The sequence below is a fragment of the Aedes aegypti genome, chromosome 2 (assembly GCF_002204515.2).
Source record: "Aedes aegypti strain LVP_AGWG chromosome 2, AaegL5.0 Primary Assembly, whole genome shotgun sequence".
NCBI classification, from domain to species: Eukaryota; Metazoa; Arthropoda; class Insecta; order Diptera; family Culicidae; genus Aedes; species Aedes aegypti.
Genome location: NC_035108.1, coordinates 291,464,806 through 291,490,707, shown reverse-complemented (window position 1 = coordinate 291,490,707; position 25,902 = coordinate 291,464,806). Strand labels below are relative to the sequence as shown.

Below are 25,902 nucleotides of genomic sequence, written 5' to 3'. Positions count from 1 at the left end.
TTTTCTCGATTCCCAGGGCATAGAGTATAATCGTACCTGCCACACGATATACACATGCAAAAATGGTCAATCGGCAAAGAAAGCTCTCAGTTAATAACTGTGGAAGTGCTCATAAGATCACTAATCTGAGAAGCAGGCTTTGTCCCAGTTGGGACGTAACGCCAGAAAGAAGAAGAAGATGCTCCAGTGGCAAAATACGATACGGACAGTATTGGCAGTTGGCGTTCAAAAAGGGTATTACTTCCACCAGATGAATGTGAAAACAGCTTTTCTGCATGGCGAATTACGCGAGCAGATTTACATGACGATTCCAGACGGAGTGAGGGCGAACCATGGTGAAGTGTGCCAACTGAAGAAGTCCCTTTATGGCCTTAAGCAGTCGCCAAGATGTTGGAACGAGAAATTCAACAATGTCATTTTGAAGCTCGGATTCAAGAGGTCTAGACACAATTATTGTCTTTATGTGCGACTTGGAAAAACAGCCGGTGAAACCATATTCTTGGTACTTTACGTGGATGACCTACTTATAACTGGAGCCCATTTGAGCGAAATTCAGGCCCTGAAACTGCAGCTGTCCCGTGTGTTCAATATGGCCGACTGTGGAGTAGTGAAGCACTTTCTTGGGGTCAAGATCCAATACGATTAGCAAAACGGAAGAATGGAATTATCGCAGAAAGCTAATATAGCGAAGATGCTTGAAAAATTCGGTATGGCTGAATGCAATTCATCACGTAGTTCTATGGAGAAAGGTCTACAACTAAATAAAACCCAAGGTGAGCGAACCCAAGAGCCATATCGAGAGCTTCTAGGAAGTCTGATGTACACGATGATGTCGACAAGGCCGGATATCTGCTTCTCTGTTGGGTACCTTGGCAGATTTCAACAACAACCTAATCAACAGCACTGGATGGCACTCAAACGTGTGGTACGTTATTTAAAAGGAACTCAACATATAGTGATGAAATTCAAACGGTACGACCACGCGAAGCCGCTTATTGGTTTTGCTGATGCGGACTGGGCTGGTGACCGAGAAGATCGCAAGTCAGTGAGCGGATACATTTTTCAAGTCTATGGAAACACCATATCGTGGTCTAGCAAGAAACAAATAAGTGTTGCAATGTCATCGAGCGAAGCCGAATACGTTGCCTTGAGTTGTGATGCTGCCGAAGCTATATGGTTGACAGGTATTCTGGATGATTTAGGAGTGAAGCAAATCGAACCGGTTACGATGTTCGAAGATAATCACGGATGCATCGGTATGGCGAAAAATTTGGAGTCCAAACGAGCTAAACATATAGACATCCGATATCATTTTGTCCGTGATCATGTTGCCGAAGTAAAGCTTGACGTACGACCAATAGGTACAAACATAACTGACCGAAAATATGGAACCAGTTTTACGAAATTGGTCATATTTCTGAAGATTTTCAATGAATATTTATGCGTCCGCGGGCATTCAACTTCTATACTTCTATACATCTTCACACCGCACAAAAATACAAGCGACAGACAAAATGCCATTTCGACATGACCTCGGGAAATGCGGAGCGTCTCCGGTGTCCGATGGCCAATATGTATAGCGCAAGTTCCTGAAACTAGACGAAATTTACCGTCGACTGCTTCCGGTTGCATCCAATTTAATCCATTTTTCATTAATTTATAAGCATTTAAATTTAGGCAAAATTTTGCCTATCGCCTTCATGCTGATACTTTATCAGCTACGTCAGTGCTAAACCAAGCGATTTTCATTGATTTGAAATCATAGGATTACTTATCATCAATCTTCAGTAGCGCGTACAATTTTCATTTATGGTGGAAGCAATTTTTCAGAAAGCTCTAAAAAAATGAAATTCGGAGGAATCTTTCATTTTTTAAAGGATTCTCTCAGAGGTTTATTAAGACGTTTTAGTCACAATTTGTACTCATAAAAAATGACAAGAGTTTTTCAAGTAAAGAACTTTTGGATGTAGCTTTGGAGGAGATCATAGAGTCATGTGTCTATGACGGATAAAATACCTGTACATACTTCAACTATAGCTATATGCTCACCAATTTCTCCAGACTGGGACATCCCACTGCGAGGTTTGACAGTGTTGCGTCAGTTATTTGACTACATTCCTCCAGATCCATTCGTTCCAGATATTTACAGTTCTGCAAAAAAAAGCAAAATATTTATTAAATGACGCTTATTGATTGGTTCCAATTTTTCATTTACCTTAGCTAATGCAATGAATCCTGAATCGGTAAACTGAGTGCAACCGGCGACTTCGAGAGTGTTGAGATAGTGATTGTAGGTTGCTAGTGCTATCAGTGTGTGATCCGTGAGCTCACAACATTTGGACACGCATAGTTGCCTGAGATTGATGCACTTTTCTGCTATCTTCGACACGGATGCATCTGTTATAGTCTGGATTTTAAGGGACATTAAATAAATATACTCTATACTCTATTCGAGTCTTACTAATACGTACTTCACAGCTGTGTAGATTTAAAACTTCAATATTAGGACAAAATAACGCTAGTGCGATAACAGCTCTGTCGTTCACTTGTTTGCAACCTGCTTTAACGAAATAATTATTAAACAGTTCGGTTTTGCTGAAGCTGTTGAAGTACTCGCCTTTACTACTAAACTTTTTAACTTTATTGCAACCCCTGGCTATAGCCTCGACACCATTTTCCGTAATCAGATTACACCAGGAAACGTTAATTTCTGTGAGATTCTGCAAACCAAAACCATAACCTTAATAATGATTAATGTCCACCTTCGATTATATTTGAATCTTACTGGACACCCGTCCGATAGTGCCTTTAGGCTACAGTCAGAGATCTCCGAGCAGGACTCGAGGTTGATGGCGGTCAGTTTACTGCAGTTTTTGCTGAGCGGTTGAATGGCAACGTCGGTTATCTTTTTGCATTCGGCCAAATCTAGATGTTCAATGTTATGGCAGTGTTGAGCAAGGGTTCTAATCGATTGGCTTCCAACGGACTGGCAGCCACGGAGGCAGAGATATTTCAGGAAACCGCCGCACCGCAGCGAAATGTTTTCGATAACCGTACCCTTCAAAAGACAAAAGGTCGAATACGCATTGCATTTAAGGACATCAATGAGTACAACTACCTACCTCAATATCTCTCTGAAAATCAAACAGATTGATTTTCTGCCAATTCGAACCATCTAGGGCTAGGATATTCCAATACCGGGATACCTTTAAACGAGAAAAAACTATTTTTATGAACTTGAAATGTTACAATCAATGAAATCTTTTTACCTGACCACATCGGCATAGCGAGGTGACGTCAAGATAGGATAAAATTCGCAACAATATCTCTTTGGGTAGTTTCTTGGATATTTCATCTTCGGGAATTATGTACGTTTTCTAGAATAAATGGAAAAAAAATGTTACAATCGATGCATAATGCCGTAAGTATCACCTGATTAAAAGAACAAGAAGAGAGTAATCGTGACCATGAAAACCGATGATTATAGCACATTTATTTAGCTTACAGTGTAGTACTTACCGTTGCATTGATTTGAGAATGGCGTGTTTTGAGTCAATTAACAAATAAGGGTGCGAGGTGTTTGGTACGATTTTTACCTCATAATTAGAGAGAGTCAATGGACAAAAATAACCCTGAGTACTGTGACCTGCTCTAAATACGTTGAAGGGCTAGCTACCACTCGTTTTTAATTCTTTTAAATACAATTTTTTACAATTTTACAATTTCTAAATTCGAATCGGTTGGAAACCCATCAAAAAATTTGAAATAGTAGTACTGCAGGAAAGTTTGCAAATGAAAGTGCATGAGTCCTATCCTGAGTAAGATCCGAGAAACTTGCAAATTATTGGAATTATGCCAAGACTTCTGTTGAGAGCCCCATCAAAAATTTAACTAGAAATTTCATCATAATTACTACCGGACTTTTTAGGTTATTGTCAAACTGACCTACACTAAAAAATATTTAACTTCCCCAGGAATTATGGGAAAATGCTTTCAGAAATCCATTTAAAAGTGTTACCAGCTTGTTAGGGATTTTTTTTTCTAGAAGTTTGATAGAAACTTATCTGGTAAAACTTAAAATGATCCGGAAAAATAATCAGAGCCGATAGCAGTCAGACAGCAAAATAATAGTGACTTCAGTCACCAAAATGATCAAAAAGTGACTTCAAAACTACAACTAGAAGGCAGAGCTATTTGGGCACTGCATGATTCACTTTGACATGGGGAGTTTTTAAAGGCCGAATTGTCTGAAGCATTGCAATAAGAAGTAATTCAATACGACGTATATTGAGGCCAAATATAATATAGTTCAGAAGCTTTCAAAAAACCCTCTGCCGAAGTGAATCAAAAATGACAAAAATAGAATCCGGCTCCCTATTAGTCATAAATGACAAGAAATGAAAACACATGAATTTAGAAAGTAATTTGAAATATTTCTTAACAGATATCTGTCTGGGATAAGACTTGATTGTCATAAATGGTCAAAAAGATGACGCATTGTAGATTTGACTTTTAAATTTTTACGAGACGAAAATTAGCCTGGTAGAAGCCGGATCCAGGCTTTCTTGGTACATTTGATTCACTTCAGCAGTGTTTTTTTTTTCAAAGCTACAAAGCTCCTATTTGGGCTCAATACGCGTCGTACTAAAGCGCCAATTTTCGACCCAACACTAATGTTCGACCCATTTATACGAATTTGGCCTACTTTGTATGAAAATCCGAAAATTGGCACATAATTCTTGTAGGTCGAAAATTAGTGCTTTTTCCCTAGTTTATCAAATACATAAACTCAGGAAGATAAATTTATGATTTATTTTTAGCGATATTTTTGTTCATGAGGAACTTTCTGGCAAAACTGCATTGAAAGCTTTGAAGTAGAGGTACAAAACGAATTATTTGAAGCATTAACAAAACCGTGAAATAAATTAGATTGTTGACAACATTGTAGCAAAAATCGTGAATGAAATTCAGATCATTCTGTTAAAATCCTGACTGAATTCAATTCCTGACAAAATTCAAAAACAAGCAAAAAATAGAAACTCAGACTAAATTTGTGACAACGTTTCTTTAAAATTAAACCTTTTCTTCCAACAATGACTCCGGAACAAAAATTATTATTGATGAAATTGACCCAAACCGAATTAGAATGTTGTGCATAAGTAATTAGAGAATGGTTACATGTAGGCATTGCAGAATTCGCTCTCATTTGAGTGTGAAGCACGATCAAAGCAAGCAAAGAAAAGCATCCCATCTGTTGCGCTCCACGATCGCCATTGTATCGCTAGGTGTAACAAGTCTGATAAATGGAAGCAGCGAGCGAGAGCCCCAAAGAGAGAGCGATGATAAAATCCATTTTTCTCGCTTGTTTACCGTTGGGGATAGGTGTTTTTCTTTACTGGCACCATAAACAATCCACGAACTTCCAATAGCAATAGTGTCCCCCAGGCTTGGAGCATGTTCAGAGGGGTTTTATCATGCACTGTTATCCCCCCAATCTGATCAAAGTTGTAGCAGTGCACGATAAACAGTCTCTCATAATGTGCAGCATGTTATGATAGTTACAGAGAGCGATACGTGAGAGATTCTCTAAATTTTCTCAGGATTCAATCCCTGGTTACATGAGTTTCAAATGAACTTTCCAATAAATGAATTATTGTAAACTATCACATCACTCAGTATACGACAGCTTTAGCGGTCGAATTTTGTATACTTAGATAAAACAAACAGTAAACGATTGGAATCGCATATTTGTTGCTGGAATTCATGAAGAGGTGAGTTTAAGGTGAAACATCTTGGAATACAAAGATGGCCTTCACAATGGCCGACTTGTACACCTATTCACGATTTCAAAGGCACTAAACTGGAGAAATAGTTGCCAAAGATATTTGATCTTCTTATTTTAAGCTTTCTGCTAGTGCACAAAGCCAAAATAAAAAGTTCACTGTAGTTGGATGCTTTCTTCACGAGATTTGTGCCTTTGAAGTTTTAGTGCAATCTTAGAAATTGATTCCAAACTGTTTCACCTTAACGTTAGGGTATAGCCACTGATATCCCTATTGATTAACCTTTCGGTCGTCGCGCGAGTTTTTGTAATGCGAGTAGTCGTGTGTCGTGTGTACAACACCCTGGATTTTTCATTTTCAACATGAAATACCTCGCGATCTAGATTAAATATAGAAAAACCATCTTCGACAAACTTGTTTAGGGTTTATTCATAAATTACATAACTCCAAAAATGGTAATTTTTGACACCCACCCACCACCTTGTGACGCTTTTTGTATCAATATTCAACAAATTCTGTAGGTGCTGTAACACTTCAAGGACTCCCACCCAACCCCTAGAGCGTTAAGGTGAAGCGGCGTGTAACTCAAAGAATCATTAGAATCATCATTGATGTAATAGTAGTAGTGTCGCCTTTCCATGTATATTTTCAAAACAAACAAACAAAAAATATAACATTTGTGTTAAGCATATTTTTATGTAAACACATGGGAAATTTAGTAGATTGACGAGTATTGGAAATCAAAATCAACTCTTCAATCGTACATATCAAAAGAAAACATTACAATTTAATGAAGGGCAACGGAATTTCTCTGTTTTCAATTGGATTTATCGCATATTTTTGTTATGCATCGGTACGGTTTATGTTTGCAAGGGATGACAGTGTTGCCAGGTGATTGGTGACAGATTTTTCTAGCAATTGTTATATGCTTGTTTTCGGAACATTTGCTGCATATTATAAAAACTTATCATTTTGCAAATAGATTTCCATCACAAGATCACTGATTTAATAAAATTTTAATGATTTTTGTGATCAATTCACATTAAATGCTATGATTTTACAGATAGCAACTCTGACATCACTGCGCTCAACGATCGCGATGATTGTGCACACACGATAGACGCGTCCCGACGCATCCCGACGCATCGCACTGTGGAGCTTTTCAATTATTTTGGGTGGTCCAAATTGATAAACTCTTGGTATGATTTTATGCTTCGTAGAGATGGTTTTTGTAATTTGAGAGAATCGAAAAACAAACAACGTATGAGTTTCAAGTTTCTATGCTTTGCTCAACCTTTCCGCACTGAGAATTCATACAACAGAAAACAAAGTTGGATATTTTAGACTATAAAAACAGGCATGTCTCAGTGTGCGGTGACGGCATCGATTCGCAGCAAGTGAAAACCACCGCCATAATAGTTTTGAGTGTTGCGGCTGATAAAACTTTATAAATATTAGATTCCCGTTTGAAATGTGTTCCTTTATAGAAAGTGAATGGAAGATTTGTTTAGTGGAAGTGTAGTGAACGCAATATGAAATCCAAAACACAAATGTTTGCTGCAGAATTACAATGGAAAAGGTAAGCACCTTCTATTTACAAGTGTAGTTGTGTGAGGCAATGAATTGCCGCATAAAATCGAAGATTTTTTTTGAGAATATAAATCTCATGTATATTGTCGCTAAATTGATAATGCTGTATCTGAAAGTGTTGATTAAATATTGAAATACCACCTGAAGCAGTTTTCTTCGCATAAATTATCCATTAAATCAGGTGATAAGCAGTTATATTTTATCGATGTTGCAAATACCAATACTATCATAACGATATGTTAATGATTTTGGAAGAAGCCATTTTGTGATGACGCACCAAAAGGCCTTAAGAAATTTGTGATTTTGGCATTCGTGTGGATTTATTAATGTTTTATGACAGTTACGTGAATGCTAGGATAGCTAGAGGCGACGTTGCTAGAAGATTATATTTTGTGAGTCAGCTCTTAGTTGTTTTCAAAACCTTTTAAAGACAAACTATAAAGTTAAAATTTTGTGGCTACAAAACCAGCTTTATTGCAGCATATAATACCTCATTTGAACTGCTAGTGGTGGCTGAATAACACTTAAGGACTGTTCATTTTATAAAGTGGACACTTTGTTTATGCTATATCTTTTTTATTTATTGATGAAATCGTAAACGGTTTTCTGTGTATCGTTCAACTATTATTCTACAATGTTATGAAAATACAGAAACTTACAAAATGCTTTCGGTTGAAGAACTAAATAGTTTTTGCAAAAACTCCTAAGAAAAACTGTTCGTCAAGTTTGAGCATTATTTTTCGCATGAAAAAAATCCTAAATTTAATGAACAAATTGTATGTTGGTATCCTTTACTATTCAACTTAAGGTAGAGCTTTTAAAAACATCAATAATATTCCATCAGTTCCTGACGCTGAGTCACTTTAGTGATCTATTCCTTATGGTCAAATTTGCTGATACACCATCTTTTTACTACCAGCAAAAAAGTAAAGTAATAAGCGTGTTCAAAACTGGTTTAGATTACTAAAGAAACTATATATGTATAAAAAAAGCAAAATCTTGAGTTTTAACCGCATTCTTGGGTACCAAATTTACTCTTTATGGTGGTTTTATTGAAAAATCCCATACTTTTTAAATTATATACGCATGTTTATCGATCTAGAGCAAACTGTAAGCGTTTTTCTCAAAATATTTTGATAGGTAGTCTCAGAATAACACATTCTGAAAATAATACATGCAAAATAAATTTGATTTAATTCAAGCAGTGTTCCCAATCTTGATGATTGTCACTGTGCTTTGAGTGGTCTTCTGAAAATAAATTATTTGTTTTTCTATTGTGCTTAAAATATGACGTGGGGACTAAATCAGCAACTCTATGAAGGTGTAAGTTATTTTTATTATAAATACTATATTATTACTTCCGTCTGGACGTACTTTAAACCTTAAAATTCTACTCATATCAGTTCCATTTAAATTTAAGATATTTTTCTTTAAAAAAAATTGATAAAAAATTATTTTATGATATCTGCAAAATTGCTTCTCCAAAAATAACTTGATATTTTTTAGCAAGCTTCTAATTGATGATGCTTTCTAAGTACAACCAATTTTTGAAAATAAAAAATATAAATTGTCGAATTTTCCTGCCGATTTTTAATAATCCTTGATTTTGATAACCTCCAAAAATCGACCGTTCTAAACTGTGCTATATTCTGGCCTGCGAGGTGAACACGCTCCTCGGCACCGTGGGGTTGGCTTTTTGCTCAGCGCCCAAGCTTACGCCGCGCTTATGAAGTGGGAGCCTATAAATGAGAGAATAATCGTCGCCAGATTTAGAACACGGGTCCGAAACCTTACCATAGTCCAATGTTATGCGCCAACCGATGCTGCCGAATTGCAGGACAAAGAGAACTTTTACAGTCAACTCAATACTGTCGTGGATAAGATTCCGAAGGGTGATATCAAGATCTACATGGGCGACTTCAATGCGAAGATCGGATCCGACAACTCGAGCTATGAGCCTGTCATGGGACGCCATGGTCTCGGAGAAACTGTTGGCAGAGTTTTGTGGCAATAACGACATGGTGATCGGGGGATCGCTCTTCTCCCATCGTCCGGTTCACAAGGTCACGTGGGTCTCCCGTGACGGCTTTACCGAAAATCAAATTGACCACATCTGTATCAGCCGAAAGTGGAAACGGAGCCTTCTTGATGTGCGGAATAAACGTAGCGCTGACATCGCATCCGACCATCACCTCCTCATCGGCGAGGTGCGTCTGCGCATTGCGCGGATTCGTCGACAGGAGGAAAGAGTCGGACGTCGATTTAACACACGCCGACTGGAAAATGCCACAGTGAAAAGGTCCTTCGTCGAAGAACTGGAGACTCGTGCTGCTAATATTTCGGAAGGTGGCAGCGTAGAAGAGCAATGGACCGCCATCAAGAATGCCTTCATCACTACCAGCGAAAATAATCTGGGTGAGCTACGCACTCGGAGAAAACCGTGGATTACCGATGAAACCTGGAGGAAGATAGAGGAGCGGAGAGAAGCCAAAGCCGCGATAGAGCTGGCGAAAACCAGAGGAGCCAAGGCACTTTCCCGTCAACGATACTCGGCTCTAGAAAGGGAAGGCGGGACAAACGAGCGTGGGCGGACTCCCTGACGAAGGTGAGAAAGCCGCAGCAACCGGCGACATTCGTCTTCTCTACGATATCTCACGACACCTTAGCGGGGCAAAGATGAATACGACGATGCCCGTGAAAGACACGACTGGACAACTGTTAACCGACCCCACTGACCAGCTAAAACGCTGGTTTGAGCACTTCGAACAACTTTTCCAAGTGTCAACCCGGCCACCAACACCTCAGCATGATCCGCCTAGGGTTCGGCGTATTAGTTGCGTTAACACCGAAGCTCCATCACTGCATGAGATAGAAACAGCCATCCAAAGTATGAAATCCAACAAAGCCCCTGGGGTCGATCGCATATCAGCCGAGATGCTCAAAGCAGACCCCGCAATACCCGCTCAACTGTTGCATCAACTATTCCGCAATATCTGGGACACCGCGACTTTTCCGGCCGACTGGATGCAAGGCGTGTTAGTGAAGGTACCCAAAAAGGGTGACCTCACTGTATGCGATAATTGGCGGGGCATCATGTTGCTTTGTATTGTTCTCAAAGTTCTATGCAAAGTGATCCTAAACCGGATCCAGGAGAAGATAGATGCGACTCTCCGTCGACAGCAAGCGGGATTCCGTGCCGGACGATCCTGTGTGGACCATATTGTCACGCTCCGTATCATCTTGGAGCAAGTCAATGAATTCCAAGAGTCCCTGTATATGGTATTCATTGACTACGAAAAAGCTTTCGCCCGACTCAATCACGAAAATATGTGGGGTGCCCTGAGACGCAAGGGTGTTCCTGAGAAAATCATCGGCCTCATCGAAGCGCAGTACGAGGCCTTTACTTGCAGAGTATTGCACAACGGGGTCTTGTCTGAACCCATCCGGGTTGTAGCTGGAGTGAGGCAAGGATGTATACTATCACCACTACTGTTCCTCATCGTAATTGACGAGATCCTGATAGGCGCCATTGACCGTGAACAAAACCGTGGGCTGCTGTGGCAGCTTATTACTATGGAGCACTTAAATGATCTCGCTTTGGCTGATGATATTGCTATACTAGCTCAACGGCGCTCGGATATGCAGAGTAAGCTAGACCATAGTTTCCCAAACTGTGGGTCGCGACCCCCTGGGGGGTCGTGGGACAGTTTCTGGTGGGTCGCGAGAAAATTTCGTTTTGAGCTTGACTTCCAGGACACATTATTTATTTTTTTCAATCAATGCTTCAAATGTTTGATATGGCACCAGTCAGGAATATTCACGGCTCTTGAAGAATCTCTTGAATTTTCAATTTGCTTGGGATTGGAATCATAATGGATTCCGAGACCAAACTTTCTGCATTCCGTAGAGCAAAATATTCGGAGATTGATTCAATAAACTTGATGATAACAGATTGTGATTATTTTTCTCGATAATTTGCAGTATCTTAGTTTGAAAAAAAAAAAAAACAATATATTGATTTTAAAGCGACAACCATAGCGTGTGTAATATTCTTACAAGAATTATAAAGAACGATAGGTGTGAAATGTTTTTAGTTGAGGAAACTAAACATCGCATTTTTATTTAATTTCTGAATATTATATATCTTTTAAAAATAATTGAAAAAATTATTAGTTTTACCATCAAACAATATTTACTGGATGAAGTCATTTTATTCGAATTTGTATAACTACGAAAAAGTTTCAAATATGCACCATTTACAAGTAGTTCGGTAGCTTAGTTGGTAAAGCACTCATCTAGCGTATAAGAGTCCTGGCTTTGAATCCCTGCCGATCACGTGGATTTTTTTTCATAGTTCCACCGATAATTTATTCATTATTACCACGTGTAATGAGTTAATTAATTTAACCATTTACAATTTCATCATTTTTACTACAATTTTCAGCAAATGATTTCAAAGTAGAAAGTTGGTCATAACCTTTATCTAGATGCCTGTGAGGAGAAAATCTAAAATAATTCGTTGTTTATCTTTACAATAACGAAAATCAATCAAAAACAACAGTGGTGCTTACTTTGACTATGCGAACATGAATTTTATAGATTGCATGTCTACCACTTTCCTGGCAATGTAATTAAAGATCTCGAAAATTTAAGTACGAAACTCATTTTTTTCCACAATTTTTCACTGGTGGGTCGCGAGAAATTCTCTTGATGACTAGGTGGGTCGCGTACACGAAAAGTTTGGGAACCTATGAGCTAGACGATCTTGCCGAACGCTCCTCAGCGGCAGGTCTCAATGTCAATGTCAAGAAGACCAAATCGTTGGATGTAAACACGGCCGGCCCTTCCAGCTTCATAGTAGCCGGGCAAACAGTGGAGAACGTCGAAAACTTCCAATATCTTGGTAGCCAACTGGCGTCTGACGGCGGTACCAAGATCGACATAGGTGCACGGATCAAGAAAGCGAGGGCTGCTTTTGCGAGCTTAAGAAATATTTGGAAGAACAGTCAGATTAGTCAACGCACCAAAATTCGAATATTCAATTCCAATGTCAAATCTGTGCTGTTATACGCCAGTGAAACGTGGTGTGTATCAGCGGAGTGCACTCAACGGCTGCAGGTGTTCATCAACAGATGCCTGCGGTATATAATTCGGGCATGGTGGCCACACAACTGGATTTCTAATGGTGACCTCCATCGTCGGTGCCACCAGCAACCGATACAAACCGAAATTCGACAACGATAGTGGGGGTGGGTCGACCACACTCTACGTCGGGGCGGAAACGAAATCTGCAAACAAGCGCTGGAATGGAATCCAGCAGGACATCGCATCAGAGGCAGACCCAGAGGATCATGGCGGCGCAGCCTCAACAAAGAAATAAAAGAAGTCGACGGCAATTTGACCTGGTCAGGTCAAGGCGATAGCTGGTAATCGCCCAGGATGGAAATCTTTCACGTCGGCCCTATGCACCAGAATGGGTGCCCAGGACCCATAAGTAAGTAAGTAAGATGAAGGCAACAGTGCCTTGACCGTGGCTTTATGGGCATTTATTTATGGCACCCTGGAAGTAATTCGTAAAACTAAAATTGTTACTTGGGCTGTCTCTGGCATATCTACCTCATTTTTCAGACGGCAGATTGAAGGTTCTGATGAGGTGTTTTCAAAAAGCAAATTTAAGGTTTCTTCTATAGAAGCAGATTACTGCAGAAAGTTCACTAGTAATTTATTCAGCAGGTATGTCCTGGTTTTCGCCAAATTTTTATTAAATTTCGGCCAGAAACTTCATTTCAAAGTCGTTTTCTTATGTTTGCCAAAACCTTCTCCAAAATATTACCCATTTTTTTTTTGAACATTCTCCGTTGAAATTGATCATTAAATATTAACCTAAATTCGTCAGGGAGCTACTATCTTTCTTCACACTTGGATTCACAAATTACACTTTAGTTGTCTTTATAGCAACACATAACTATTAACTTGCTAGTTATTTGTGAAAAGCTAACCCAGCCTTAAATTACATTATTATCACGAAAATAGTGCCTTTAGTGACCATTTTTCTGCAAAAAAATGACTATAATGGCTTTTTGCTGGAAATAGTGACTTTTTAGTGACCAGGTCTAAAAAAGTGACTTGCCAGCCCTGAGTTTATTCACTTTTGTAACTGACAAGGATACTAGAGAGCGAACGCGGTGTTCCGCTGTGAATGTAATTCAAAACTTCATTCACAGGTTCAGTGATAAAAAACAAGATATGCTATCCCGTTTTTGACACACACGCAAGTTCATTAAAGCGAACCCCGATTTGATCATCGTCGAATCGGACAAAGGTAGGCAGACGGTGGTGATGTATGAGGAAGACTACGATATCAAAATGCGCAAAATGCTAGCTGACCAACACACCTACGAGGTCATCAAGAAGAACCCAACATCGGGATACCAGAAAACGAACAACAACTTCGTGCACAGACTTCGGAATCTTTCACTGTTCGATGCTAGAACTGCATTCCAGCTTAAGACAAATGCAGCACAGTGTCCCAGAATACATGGTTTGCCAAAGATACACAAGCAGAACATGCCACTAAGACCTGTGGTTTCCAATATAGGGGCACCAACATATATGTTGTCCAAATTCATTGGCAAGATAATACAGACGTCGATCAAAAGTAGCTACAACGTCAAGGATTCTTTTTCGTTCTGTAGCCACATTAACTCGGTCGTTTTACCAGATGGCTACGTTCTGGTGTCCTTCGATGTCACATCACTGTTTACGTGCATTCCTCGCGATCTGGTATCTAGGATCATTATAGAAAGATGGCCGGATATTAGAGAAAACACGGATATCAATTTGGATCTATTTTTGGAGATAGTAGAGTTCTGCCTCGGATGCAGCTACTTCTCATACAAAAGGAAGGTTTACAAGCAGATCTTTGGGACTACAATGGGGAGCCCTTTATCACCTGCAGTGGCAGATCTCGTAATGGAATCGCTTCTTGATAACGTGGTGGGAATAATACAGTGCCCCATACCATTGCTAAAAAAAATATGTATATGATTTGATCCTTGCCCTGCCACCTGATAGGATAACAGAGGTCCCACACATATTTAACAGCTTTGATCCGAACATCAAATTCACATGCAAAGTGGAGCAGAAAGAGAGAATTCCATTCCTGGATCTAACACTTGTACGACAACCAGACCAAACCATCAGGACCGAATGGTATTGTAAACCCATGACGTCTGGTCGCTAAGTGAATTTCACCTAGAGTGAATTTCTATCAGAGAAAAAGTAGATTTTGTATGAGATTTGACAGAAAAATGAATGACAAGTACTGTAGTACTGTACTTCTACAAGTAAACACTGGGAGTTTGGATATGGGGAAGGGATTCGTTTTGGTAAACGATAAATATATAATTTGAAATGAATGCGACTAACCGGATTCGCCATATTACTCGGTAAACGCATTGAACGCCGAACAAGTGTGCGTCACTCGCCCTTGTGAGCAAGCAACAAGATCAAAAGATCAAACACTACTAACGCGTTCCGTGATCCGTGACACTATTCCACCGTGCTACGCGAGCGGCGCGCAACACGATTGATCCTGCTCCCATCGCTCGTCCCCACAGGAGCAAGCGTCAAGATCGAAGGGTCAAACACAACTAACTCATTTTATGTGGTGGACAAAAATACGAACATACAGTCAGTAGAGATGGTCGGGTTTCAGTTTTTTCAAACCCGAACCCGAGACCAAGATTTAAATGCAAACCCGGACCCGACCCGAACCCAAAAAAATGTCTCTGTTCAAACCCGAACCCGACCCGAAACCCAACATTGTTTGCAAGAAAAATCCGAGTTCTAAAAGATGATAAATTCATCGTTTCTGATGCATAGGGAATCTTTCAAGTTGTTACTCTTTTCACGATTCTCACCAAGCCCGACTTTTTTCAAGTCCGAACCCGACCCGTACCCGATAATTTTATAGCCTTCTAGCCCGACCCGAAACCGAACCCGCAAAATTTTAAATTTTCAACCCCGTTCGAAAACCCGAAACCCGACCATCTCTAACAGTCAGGTCTCCTATAGGGTCTGCCACACACTTTCCTGCCACCGCAATTTCTCAGCGGGTTTTAGTTGCAGATTTTTTGTTTGTGACTTTACTGCTCATACTTGCAAAACAGTCCCATTTATATAATACATTATATAGAATATGGGACTGTTATGCGAGTATGGGCAGTTTGTATATACTTATTAGGCAGCATCCATTTATTACGTAACGCTAAAATTGGAATTTTTTGACCCCCTCCCCCCCCCCCCTTCGTAAAGCTTTTTGTATGAGCCGTAACGCTTGGGCCTAATCCCCCCCTTCTCCTAGAGCGTTACGTAATTTGTGGATGCCGCCTTAGTGATACTCAAACTTAACATACACTTATTTCGTAATGGGAACGGACCTGGTATAATGGTTAGAGCACACGCCTCTCATAACGAGGAACTGGGACCGAATCCCATCCCCGAGAGTCACATATGACTTTTATAGTTCTAGTGACACCTTCATTTGGAAGGAAAGTAAAACCGTTGGTCTTGAGATGAACTAACCCAGGGTTAAAAATCTCGTTGTTAAAGATAAAAAATATACTTATTACCTACAGAATATCACCAGCACAGATTGAACGTCAACTAAAAAATTGCGGTGGGCGTAAAATCGAAAGCTGAGTTTAAGAGGAGACCACCCATTCATACGATTTTGGACTACATTGTATGAAAATCCTAAAATTGTAGGTCGAATATAAGTGCTATTCCCCTACTTGTGAAGTAGTTGTAGCGATAATGTATTTGAATTTGGTTAACATTAAGACCATTTTCTATGGGAAACATTCTATTGCAGAGTGACGCTGAATGCATTTGTATTGATCAGAAAGCACGTCGCCATCACCGTCATCACGCCACGGTCGAAGAAGGATGGCATTCCTGCATCTATATACTACGTGAGTCCCTTTTTCTTTGTGCTGTGGAAACGTATTCCACGCCAGCGCGAACTGGCCCATTCAGATGTTCTGGATAGGAACTGCTCTGTTGCTTGCTCACTAGTGGGATGTAGGTATCTGCATGCCTTGCGCTTGCAGAGAGCGTGTCTTTTCAGCCATGAATGGTATTATGCACTTCGTGCCTTCGTCTGGATCATGTCTGCAGTGTTGATAGACTCGCACTCAAATGTCAATCAATACGCTCTCCCGAGAGAGCAAACTCATTAGAGATCTGCTTCGCAAATCTCACGCTTGAGATTTTGATGCAAAATCAACTCAATCAACTCAAACCGTAAAAAATGATTCAGTCGCAAAACCCGGCCAAAACTCGAGAAACCCGAATATTGTTGTTTACGTTAGAAAGGATTAACATAATTTTACCAGACTAACAAGAAATTATTGCCGTGTGTGAGTAAACTGTGGAAATACGAGACAATGAGTCAAAAAGGTGATCCAACTCATCCGTGATTTTTTGACTGCTGAGTTGCGTGATTGACAACTTACGCATGAAAAATCTCAAGCGTGAGTTGTGAGAAATTGAGTTTTTCACAACACTGCATGTCTGGAGTTGTAGATATATGGGAGATGTATTTCCCCAGTACCAAACTCGCACACAGCGACTGCAACAAGGTATGCTTATTTACTCTGTTTCCTCGTGTAGATTTATACTTCCCTCGAATTTGTACTGACCACTGGCATTGGCGTAGTGTTTGGTACTTAGCTTCTTTGTTCAGAGCTAGCGATTATTTTTTCTTTGGGGCACGTTCCAGGGATCAGTTTCATTAGCCATTAGCAACAGCTGGCTGAGAAAAATAAGGATTTTCGCAAACTCAATTCGGAAAATTTAAAGTCGTGCCACACGATATACGAAAGCGGAAAAAGCATATTGGGCAAAGAAAGCTGAGAAACAGGCTTTGTCCCAGTGGGGACGTAAAGTCAAGAAGAAGAAATATCTAATTTCAGATTATGAAATTTTTCATAAGGAATGTGAATGATAGCTTATAATATATTTCATTAGACGAAATTCGTAGACGAAAATCATTCAGACCTGGTAAATATCTCGAAAGGCTAACGAATATGAGAAAACAAGTCTTTTCGCTATTCGAGCCGATTGGAATACATATGAAACAGACATTGATAGTAATCTTGATGTTAACATTTTTTGCAAACAAAACTTTATGCTCTCGAAACTTTGACTAATTCCATTGTTGAAGCAAGAGGCATTGCAATACCAAAATGTGAAGTAAAATTCGAATCCGTAATTATAGACGATGATCTTAAACTCTTTATTCGTCTTAAAAATGTGAGGAGATGGCAATTTCAACGCACTGGACATCCTGCTATGAAAATTATTTGGCAGAATCTGCAGAAAGGAATTACAAAAAAAAAAACGATTTTCTCAATTAGGAACCCAAAAGATTTGAAAATAAAATTTCTCAATTGGACCCTAGCTCTAAGCCCTTTTGGAAATTATCTAAAATTTTGAAAAAAAAAAACCTCATAGGCCAATTCCGGCATTGAAAGAGGAGAACAAATTATTACTAACTAGTGGTCCCGGCAAACTTCGTCTTGCCATCAAGTAGGCTATTGAAAAACGCTATGGAACATTCCATACAAAGTGACAGCTCCGTTCACGCTCGTTTTTTTCCAAATTTCCCGGTGAATATCCTGGGATTTTTATACACACGAACACGTCGGAACCCTTGATAAACAAAACGGAGAAAGAATAATTTAAATACGTTGACCCGTTCGTAAGTCATTTCGTGACAACACCATTCCATTTTTATTTATATAGACTAATTGCGAAAAAGCTCAAAAGCTTGCTATGCAGTTTAAAAGCGCACAATTTCAATTTAGGACTTACTAGTCCAATATAAAATAAAGTTACTCAGGACTTCGAAAACATTCTCAGTCAAGAGAACGCTTTAAGGAGGTCTGTAGCCTTGAGGTTACGCTTTCGCTTCATAAGCGGAAGGTCATGGGTTCGATTCCCAGCCCCTCCACAAAAAAACCCGCCCAGCCACCAGAAGACGCCTCACGGAGGACCGTGCTTTGGGGAGCACATCCATCCTCCGCCAGTATCAGATGGTGACTGAGACAAACTGACCCTCTTCGCAGGCAGCTAGCCTCACTAACAACAGAGCTCTCTCCTACCTGCTCGGTGTGAGAGTAAAAGAGTAGGAGAGAGTGAAAGTTGATGTAAATATAGATAAGTTAAAAATAGATCTGTATCGATAAAGAAGCTACAGATCACCTAATTTCGGCACAGTAGTGGCCACGAGCACAGAGTGCTCGAAAATTCCTGGTAGACTGATTTGGAAGAAGTTAGACCTATTATTAAAAAATCAAAAATATGAAAGCCCCTCCCCTGGCGATGACGGAATTTTTTACATCCTCATCAAGAAACTTCCAGAAAGTAGCTTATCATTCTTAGTTGATATATTTAACAAATGTTTTTAGTTGGCATATTTTCCTGACAAATGGAAATATGCCAAATCTGTACCAATTTTAGAACCAGACAAAAATCCTGCAGATGCTTCTAGCTATCATCCAATCAGTTTGCTTTCCTCCATCAGTAAACTTTTTGAAAAGGTCATTTTGAACATAATGATGGTCCACATCAATGAAAATTCAATTTTTGCCAATGAACAGTTCGGATTCCGACATGGACATTCGACCGCTCACCAACTTTTACAAATTTGATACGTTCCAACAAATCTGAAGGCTATTCTACTGGTCTTGCTCTTCTAGACATAGGAAACGCATTCGACAGTGTTTGCTATGAAGGCTTGATTGTAAAATTTAAAAAACTATAATTTTCCAACATATGTTGTTAGAATAATCCAAAGTTATCTGTCAAATCGTACACTTCAGGTTAATTATTAGAACTACAAGTCTGTAAGACTTTCTGTAAGAGCTGGTGTTCCTCAAGGCAGCATTTTGGGGCCAATATTATACAATACTGATTGATCTGGCAAACGTCGTATTGCCATGCAGTAGGCTATGAGAACCCGCTTTCGAAATGTTCGGTTTGTAATTACCGTTCATTAGTACTTTCTCAGAAATGTTTACCTAATTTTATACCACACGAACACGTCGTAGCTCTTCACGATTTGAACTGTGAAAGAATCACGAAGATCAGTTGACCCGTTATGGAGCCAAATTTGTGATATACAAACACCATCCCATTTTTATTTATATAGATTTTCACATTTGACTTTCCTGAGTTACCTCAGAAATGTCAAAAATCTTTGTTCGCGGATGACACAGGCCTCTCTGCCGTGTTATCTGTAGTAGATTGCAAAAAAGCAATGTTGTGACAGTTCTTTTGGCAATTGGATTGGTCTATGAGAGGGGTTCCAATATATTGGTCAAGTGAAGTTAACCTTCTGTCTGTGTTTTGGGGTTATATTGACCCCAAATTCAAATCGCGAAATACAAATGGATTTCCGATTTTTCTGCAGTTTTAGAAAGCGAATTTAATTGAGTTTTACTAAAAAGTATAAAAAAATTCAAAAGGGAGATGGTTCATCGCGGGTGGGGTTATTGTGAAAAAGGTCTAAAAACAGCGTTTGTTTGAAACTTTGGATGCTTATATCTCAGAAGGAGTTCTTTATAAAATTATACTTTCTTCGGTGAAGTTTTGCAACAGGGAAGGGCTACTATATCACGCATTGGTTAGTTGGGAATTTCACCCCATGATGACGCTAATTAAAAAAAAACATGGTTTTCTGATTCCTCTAAGCGACTATGATGTTCTGTAACTAGATCTGGTGCTAAATTCTGATGATTTGAAATATTGAAGTATTCGGCAAAGTTGCTCATTAGTCTAATGGCTATACAATACATGTTTGCTTACTTCAACATTCTACAACTAGGAAGCGCTAGTGAGCTACAATTATTTCAAACTCACATATCTCACGATGTAGTACAGCTAGAAAGTCGGCGTTTTGGGGAAAGTTGTTCGTTAGGTTTAGGACTATGTGCTTGCTTTATTGGTGAGGAATTCTATAACTAGGAGGCGCTAGTGAGCATTAAAAATTAAAAAAAATATATTAGCTTATGTAGTTTGGATGGAAGGCTGTTGTTTTCGGCAAAGTTGTAATGGTTAGATCAACGGCTATATACTGTATAAAATGTTAAGCATTCTACTGCTAGGAGGTGTTAGTAAGCATCATAAATTTCCAACTCATATCTCATGATGCAAAACAGCTAATAAGCCAATGTTTTCAGCAAAATTGTTTGTTAGGTTCAGGTTTTTCATTACGATATTCTGTCACATAGCCCTGAACCTAACAAGGTAGTGGAGGTAGCGAGCTTTGAGAATTTAAATCATTTATATCTGCCTTAGCAAATTAGTAATAAGGTTGATATTTTCGGTAAAGTTGTTTTATAGGCAGGTTTTATGAGTTACGGTCGGAAGAGTATAAGAGAGTAACAAGCCACTAAGACCCACCTATTTGTCCTAGATGATGAGGAGGTCGAAGTGGAAAAATGGCTCAATCAGCATCTGAGGTTGGTTTCAACTCATGAGACAAGTTCTTTCCGAGTCCAAGAGTTTATCTTTCGATATCTAGGAGGGAAACGATTCCGAATCAGTGGAGTAGTAGACCTCTTAACTTCTAAAATAAGCTTCTTGTTTCAAGGAATCTAAATGTCTCATGCGATGAAACCTGTTCACAGTTTCAAAAAACGACTTTGAAGCTTATAAGTAGAAGCAATAATTTGATACGCTAGAGTACCGATGCATGGTCAAAATCAATATCATTCAACCAGCATAGTGGCCGAACCTGATTAAGGGGCGCGCTTTTGAGAGTGCAATGGTGACAAACTTTTTCTCCAAAAGGTATAAATAGCGGTATCTTTTTCTAAAGAGGCTCTATGCAAAATGGTAAAGAATGATATTTGAATAAAAAACGACTACTTCATTATTTCTCAATAGTAATGGAGTAGAACGACATGCACTAAACAAAGGACACGGGTATACCACAAAAGATCAAAGAAAATTGGTCGCAGTGGTTCATCCCGAACAGAAACAAAAAAAAAAATTGAACTATAATGAATTAGCCAAATTTAACAAATATATAAAATGTCTTTATCCACTAATTAATATGAAATCGAAACTTTGTATTAAGAACAAGCTTTTGATCTTCAAACAAATTTTCAGCCCAGCCATATTTCATGCTCTACCAATATGGATTAGCTGTTGTAATGCCAGGAAAAAGGCTCTGCAGAAGATTCTAAATAAAATTTTGAAAATGCTTCTGAAGCTCCCTCTCAGGTATAGTACTAATGAGCTACATAGAATATCCAATGTTAAAATATAGGAATAAATTTCGAATAAAACTATTAATGATTTTACACAAAAATTCTTGCAATCTTCTATTGTCACGATTAATGCGTTATATATTTGGATTAAGTCAATTGAAAGTGTTTTTTTTTTCTCTTATCAGCAGGTAAAATCAACTCAACTATAAATTCTGAACTGCTGCGGCAAATGAAATGAAATGTGTTGTGGACAAAATGTCAAGAAGAACTTAGTTTTACAAAATTAGGATGATAGTGTTGTCTAACACAGAATACCAAGATATAATAAATAAATGTAATGATTGAAATGATCCCAATAAAAGGAGAAAAATCTCAGAATCCACAAAAGGCCGTCACAATAGTCAATTTCTGGCCCAACTCAAGTTTTCAAAGAGGATGGGGTGGTTTTGCAGATAGCCGTAGCGGTAAACGCACAGCTATTCAAGCAAGTCCAAGCTGAAGGGTCGTGGGTTCGTGGGTCGAGGATCTCTTCGAGTTAGACATTTTCTCGACTTCCTTGGGCATAGAGTATCATCGTTCCTGCCAAGCGTTATACAAATGCAAAAATGGTCAATCAACGAAGAAAGCTCTCAGTTAATATCTGTGGAAGCGCTCATAAGAACACTGAGCTGAGAATCAGGTAACGAGAAAGAAGAATAAAACTAATGAAATATATATGGAGTTATTTTCTTACTTCAAGGTTCCATCCAGTGTACAAATCCAAGTAATCAAATAGCAACATATTTCGCCCTTTGGGCTAGTATAGTGCTATTCTAAAGCTAGCATGCCCTATATTAGCTGTATAACAGCCCTTTAAGCCCAAAAAGGTGTATTAGTGTACTAGTGGCTACACATAGTAGTTTCAAAATATTATTGTGGCGCCCAAAAGGAATCAGATGTTTCCAGATTCATTCTAACGTTCATAGTCTACATTTCTAACAACTTTAGAAAAGTAAGATCTCATTCTTTATAACTGGAACTTTTTTTCGCAAATACATTATGGGATTAGTCATATCACAAGATTCCACAGTAAAACGATACGAATAAATCCACAACGACAACGTTTCCTCTCAGCTAATTATATTGAAAGATAAACATTTACCAACATCTTCCCCGTTAATCTGTTACCTACACTCACGGCTGTTGGGCCACATTTTCCTTTGTCTGGTCGGGATAGTGGTGCAACGCAGCCGTGATAAAGTTGACGATTTACTAACATTACCCGCGTTCCGTATAGTTATCATCATCATTCATGCTATTATTGGAAACTCCCAATTCGTCTGACCTACATATTTGTGTCGCTGTGTGCACCGTCACGAAACGTAAACAATTCCGCCGCCCGTTTCAATTCCACACCGAGTGCATAAACCAGATTCTGAACAGGCGAGAATCAAAACATTACAAAATGTGAAAAGCACAGTGCAGCAGCTGTTGATAAGATAGTAATATAGGCGGTTGGGGCTTGACCAAGGACAAGATAGGTACATTAAATTCTCAAAATCTGTCTCAAACCTATAGGTTAGTTTGAGTTGAATTTTATTAGAGCACTCTATTAAAACTCATGGCTTTTGTCAGCAAATCCGTATTCGCCAAAAAAGACAATTGCTTAGCATTCAAGGGACTTGCTGTCCAAGCTTAATAAATTGTGTTACCAGTAATTTAGAGTTCCGAAAAAAATCACTTAGGATCTCACTCTCCGACAGGGTCTTAGAAAAACTTGAAATTTTGTAATTACTAAATTCACCATAATTGTAGTTTTGTGGAAATAATTTCAGCTCGATTGCTTGAAATGAAACGAAAGTAGAGCATGTCAAAGTTGAGCATTTTGTATGAAAATCCACATGCGCTGCTATTGACCAGAACAGCACTGTTTTGACAAATTGAGTTGTTTCGATAATCTCGCGTTAGATTACTATGTGTAAATTGTTGTAAAAAATTCAAATGAATGTGCTTGAAATTTACCTGCTTAAGGTGAACCAGCTTGGAATTCACCTTCATAGACCGTATTATATATCTTTAAAGGCACACATCAATCTGACGAACAACAGCGCTAATCGAACACTCGACACTGAAGAAGTCTGTAAGTCGCAGACGAAATAGGCCTATCCGTCAAGATAAGCAACATATTAGAGTTTAAATTCCTAGTAATAGTAATAAATACCTTTTGCTCGTCTTACTAGTGATTTTAGTATTTTTTTTTTTTTGCAAAAGTGAAGTGTGTTTAACTAGTAGTTATTTTTCTCTTTGCTTGATTTTGTTTCTGATCATGTCCCTGTTATATTTCAAATATCCCATGAAACGATTCTCAATCCTGTCAGCTCCACTTTAAATTATTTTCGAGCCGAGTGGAATACATATGAAACAAATATCGATAATAATCTTGATTTTAACAATTTTTACAAACAAAACGTGATATTAACAATGCTCTTGAAACTTTAACAAATTCCATAGTTGAAGCCAGGAACATTGCAATTCCAAAGTGTGAAGTAAAATTTGAATCCGTGATTATAGACGATGATCTTAAACTCTTGATCCGTCTTGAAAACGTGAGGAGAAGGCAATTTCAACGCACTCGCAATCCTGCTATGAAAATTACATGGCAGGATTTGCAGTAAGAAATCAAGAAACGTTTTGCACAAATAAGAAACAAAAATTTTGAAAATACAATTTCTCAATTGGACCCTGGCTCTACGTCCTTTTGGAAATTATCTAAAATTTTGAAAAAATCTCAGAAGCTAACACCGGCATTGAAAGAGGAAAACAAATTATTACTAACTAATTGCGAAAAAGCTCAAAAACTTACTCTGCAGTTTGAGAGCGCGCACAATTTTAATTTAGGACTTACCTACTAGTCCAATAAAAAATCAAGTTACTCAGGACTTCGAAAATATTCTCAATCAAGAGAACGTTTTCGAAAATTCCTGGGAGACTGATTTAGAAGAAATGAGAACTATTGATACAAAATTCAAAAATATGAAATCTTCTGGCGATGATGGAATTATCCACATCCTCATCAAGAAATTTTCAGAAAGTAGCTCATCATTCTTAGTTGATATATTTAACAAATGTTTTTAGTTGGAATATTTTCCTGACAAATGGAAAAATACCAAAGTTGTACCAATTTCAAAATCGTCCAATCAGTTTGCTTTCCTCCATCAGTAAACTTTTTGAAAAGGTCATTTTGAACAGAATAATGGTTCACATCAACGAAAATTCAATTTTTGCCAATGAACAGTTCGGATACCTCCATGGACATTCGACCACTCATCATTTACGTAAACAAATTTGATCCGTTCCAACAATGTTGAAGGCTATTCTACTGGTCTCTACTAGACATAGAAAAAGCATTCGACAGTATTTGGCATGAAGGCTTGAGTGTAAAATTAAAAAACTCTAATTTTCCAACATACATTGTTAGAATAATTTAAAGTTACAGTCGATCCACAATTAAGAATCGTCCACAATTAATGAATCAGCTGACATTAAATGACAAAATAACAACAAAAATCAACACAAAACATCACGTAAACAATTTTACTCAAAATAAATTATAAGCGAAAATGTTTCCGTGATGTTTTGTGCTATTTTTTACTGTTATTTTGTCCTTTAAAGGCAGGTGATTCATAAATTGTGGGTGATTCTTAATTGTGGATTCACTGTATCTGTCAAACACTTCAGGGTAATTATCAGATATTATATAATATTATATATATATATATATATATATATATATATATATATATATATATATATATATATATATATATATATATATATATATATATATATATATATATATATATATATATATATTATACAATATTTTCACTTCTGACTTACCTGAGTTAATTGCAGAAATGTTTGGATATTTTTTCGTCGTCGTGTTTGCAAAAATGGAAGATTTCTCCTAATGCTTCCAAACCTAACTAATAATATTCCTACATAAACCAAAACCTTTTTTTAAACTTGAAGGAGACATGTTGTCACGTTAAGAGGTGTTCCAATAAATTGGTCAGATGAAGTTAAGTATCTAGGGCTCATGCTAGATAAAAATTTAACTTTCAAAAATCACATTCAGGGCATTGAAGCGAAATGTAAGCAATATGTAAAATTTCTTTATCCCCTTACTAATAGAAAATCAAAAAATTGTCTTAAGAACAAGCTTTTGATATTCAAACAAATTTTCAGGTCAGCCATGTTGTATGCTG

The 25,902-nt window shown here is 38.2% G+C and overlaps 1 protein-coding gene across 2 annotated transcripts in view; it reads right to left on the bottom strand.

Annotated features, from left to right (window-relative positions):
- The window catches only part of LOC5569184 (F-box/LRR-repeat protein 20), a 46,098-nt gene that overhangs the window by 9,918 nt on the left and 10,278 nt on the right, over positions 1–25,902 (bottom strand). For both annotated transcript variants that reach the window (XM_021845361.1, XM_021845362.1), the window contains exons 3-9: positions 3,270–3,377; positions 3,123–3,206; positions 2,786–3,058; positions 2,618–2,720; positions 2,472–2,557; positions 2,216–2,407; positions 2,050–2,151 (exon numbers count right to left, since the gene is read on the bottom strand). In XM_021845361.1, coding sequence (XP_021701053.1) covers positions 2,050–2,151; positions 2,216–2,407; positions 2,472–2,557; positions 2,618–2,720; positions 2,786–3,058; positions 3,123–3,206; positions 3,270–3,377 — 948 coding nt within the window. The remainder of the gene's footprint in view (positions 1–2,049; positions 2,152–2,215; positions 2,408–2,471; positions 2,558–2,617; positions 2,721–2,785; positions 3,059–3,122; positions 3,207–3,269; positions 3,378–25,902) is intronic.